The sequence below is a fragment of the Acomys russatus genome, chromosome 31 (genome assembly GCF_903995435.1).
Source record: "Acomys russatus chromosome 31, mAcoRus1.1, whole genome shotgun sequence".
Lineage (NCBI taxonomy): Eukaryota > Metazoa > Chordata > Mammalia > Rodentia > Muridae > Acomys > Acomys russatus.
The window spans coordinates 28525464-28527626 of NC_067167.1; the positions used below are offsets into that span (position 1 = coordinate 28525464).

Here is a 2163-nt window from a genome sequence, read left to right on the forward strand (position 1 = left end):
AAAAACAAAATTAGGATTCCAGAGCTAAGCCACTAGCGGTTCCAATATAATAAAGATCGTAATCATAATAAAAGCCCAAAGGCAGACTTTCACTTGAGGCGGCAAGGGCTTTTCTTTTTAATGTGTCTCTTGCCATTTATAAACTCTGGGATCTATGAGCCCTAACCTAAATGATTAGACGAATAGGGGTCGTCCTCCCGAGTGAAGAATGTCCCAAATGCTGGCTGAGTCACTTCTCCACCACCTCCTCCACGCTGGGGAGTTTGCGTTCCTCCGACGAAATACTGTCCACGATGGAAGAAAGGCACTGAAGACTGCTGGAGGCTGACGCGTCCACGTTTGCTCCCCCTGAACACAGGAAACAAACACAGACAGCGCATGGAGCACCTCCCAGTTCTGTCCAGCAGGGAAGGAAGGAGGACTGCATCCCTGAGAGCAAGAAAACACCCTGCTTTGACACTGCCTCTTTGAGCAGACTTTGAGCTTTCTCTGCTCCGCCAGAGCACCCCTGTGCTGTGCAGAGTCAGATGCTTCCAGAACAGCCCAGAGAACTTTCTATTGTGTTACCTTCCTTAGCAGTTATCACGAGCCCCCTGGAATGATCCGAAACACTTGGCCACTGGGGGCTGCAGGTGCGCAGGAAATCTGTACCCTCAAGCTGGAAGGAAAACCCAAGAAAAAGATTAGAAAAGAAACAAATTCCGGCGTCGGGGGTGGGGGGTGGGAGTGGGGGTGGGTGTGGAAGGGGGAGGCTTGGGGGTTTCTCCCCTCCTTCCTTGGGACGGACTGCATTTCCTGCTTAGGGCAGCGGCTTGGCCTTCTCGGGTCACTAGGGGTTTATTAGGGAGGGCGAGGGCCAGGCAAAAAGGAGCACCACCAAGCAGGTGGAGGTTAAGGCCGCAGGAAGGCGTTTAATTGGCCTTTACACTTCCCTGCCTTGGCAGCATCTGGGCTTACAATTTCTTGCTTGGGTCTGTAGCTGTAGGGGTCCACGCCCAGCTCCTGCATTTTCTCCTGCTGGTCCAGGCGATGCAGCAGGTCCTGCAGCCGCTCAATGTAGCTAATGGCGCTGCGCAGAATCTCCACCTTGGGCAGCCTCTGGTTAGGGTTGGCCACAGTCCGACGCTTCAGTGCTTCAAAGGCCTCGTTGATTTTCTTGAGCCTCCTCCTTTCCCGCAGGGTAGCTGCTTTCCGTCGATCGGTGGGGGCAGATTTTCTCTTGCAAGTCTTGCAAGCCCAGATCAGGCACTGGCCTGGGCAGTGGGGAGGCTGCAGGCCTGGGGGAGCCAGTACGTGTTCCTCTCCACTGCTGTCGCTCCCGGCTTCCTGGGGCATTTGGTCCTGGCAAGGGGACAGGGTACCATCACTCCCTGGGTACAGAGGAGAGCCCTCTGCCACTTCCAATGGCTGCAGGGTCACATTTTCTCCATCTAAGTAGAAGAAGTAGGAGCCGGTTTCAAAAAGGTCCATCATCATGGTTTCTCTTCCTTGGCCTCTGGCTGAGCTGAACTGGGTGATGGACTCCAAAACCCAGAGGAGCCACCCAGATGGCATTTAATTAGTGCGGTGACATAAGTCGACCCAGCTTTATATATAGTAGCTACTGAAACTCAATCCAACTTTTAGCTGTCATGGAGCATCAGTCTCCCAAAGTGATTACAGCCAGCGCCCACCAGAACATCTAGTTTGAAAGAAAACGGAGAAATGTCACCTCTCAGAGTGATGTGACAGTCCGTATGGCAAACAGGTTAAAAACAACACACACACTGAGTCGCATCACCGAGGGCATTCGACGCTTCCATTTGGGACAGTTTAGACACTAACCTGTTAACCAGGGCAACTTCAAAACAACCGGGGGATTAACACTGCCCTGGTCCCCTCCCTTCAGGGTTCATCTGAATTCTAAGTATAGACTCATGATGAGAGATTTCATAGGCAGTAGCCATTGCTCCAAAATAGCCTCTTTAATATTCCCAGTGTGCGTCGGCTCTTTTCTGTGTTCTGCCTGTCAAAAAGATGCTATCCCTGTGATTAAAACCATAACCAGTCCTTCAAAGGTTATACATGGCTTTCAGGCCTCAGCCTCAATAGAAGCAGGTAAATAATCTCTTTCGTCTCTTTCGCTAAATCTGTAAGATGAGGTGGGAGTTGGGGAGTGGGTGA

The 2163-nt window shown here is 51.6% G+C and overlaps 1 protein-coding gene across 1 annotated transcript; it reads right to left on the reverse strand.

The window, feature by feature from the left end:
* On the reverse strand, positions 1-1649 carry Myf6 (myogenic factor 6). Its single transcript, XM_051139921.1, has 3 exons — positions 958-1649; positions 568-658; positions 1-348 (listed from the first exon to the last, which is right to left on the reverse strand). Exons 1-3 carry the CDS (start codon positions 1552-1554, stop codon positions 230-232), a joined length of 807 nt encoding a protein of 268 aa, XP_050995878.1. The 5' UTR covers positions 1555-1649; the 3' UTR covers positions 1-229.
* Positions 1650-2163: the final 514 nt, after the last annotated feature.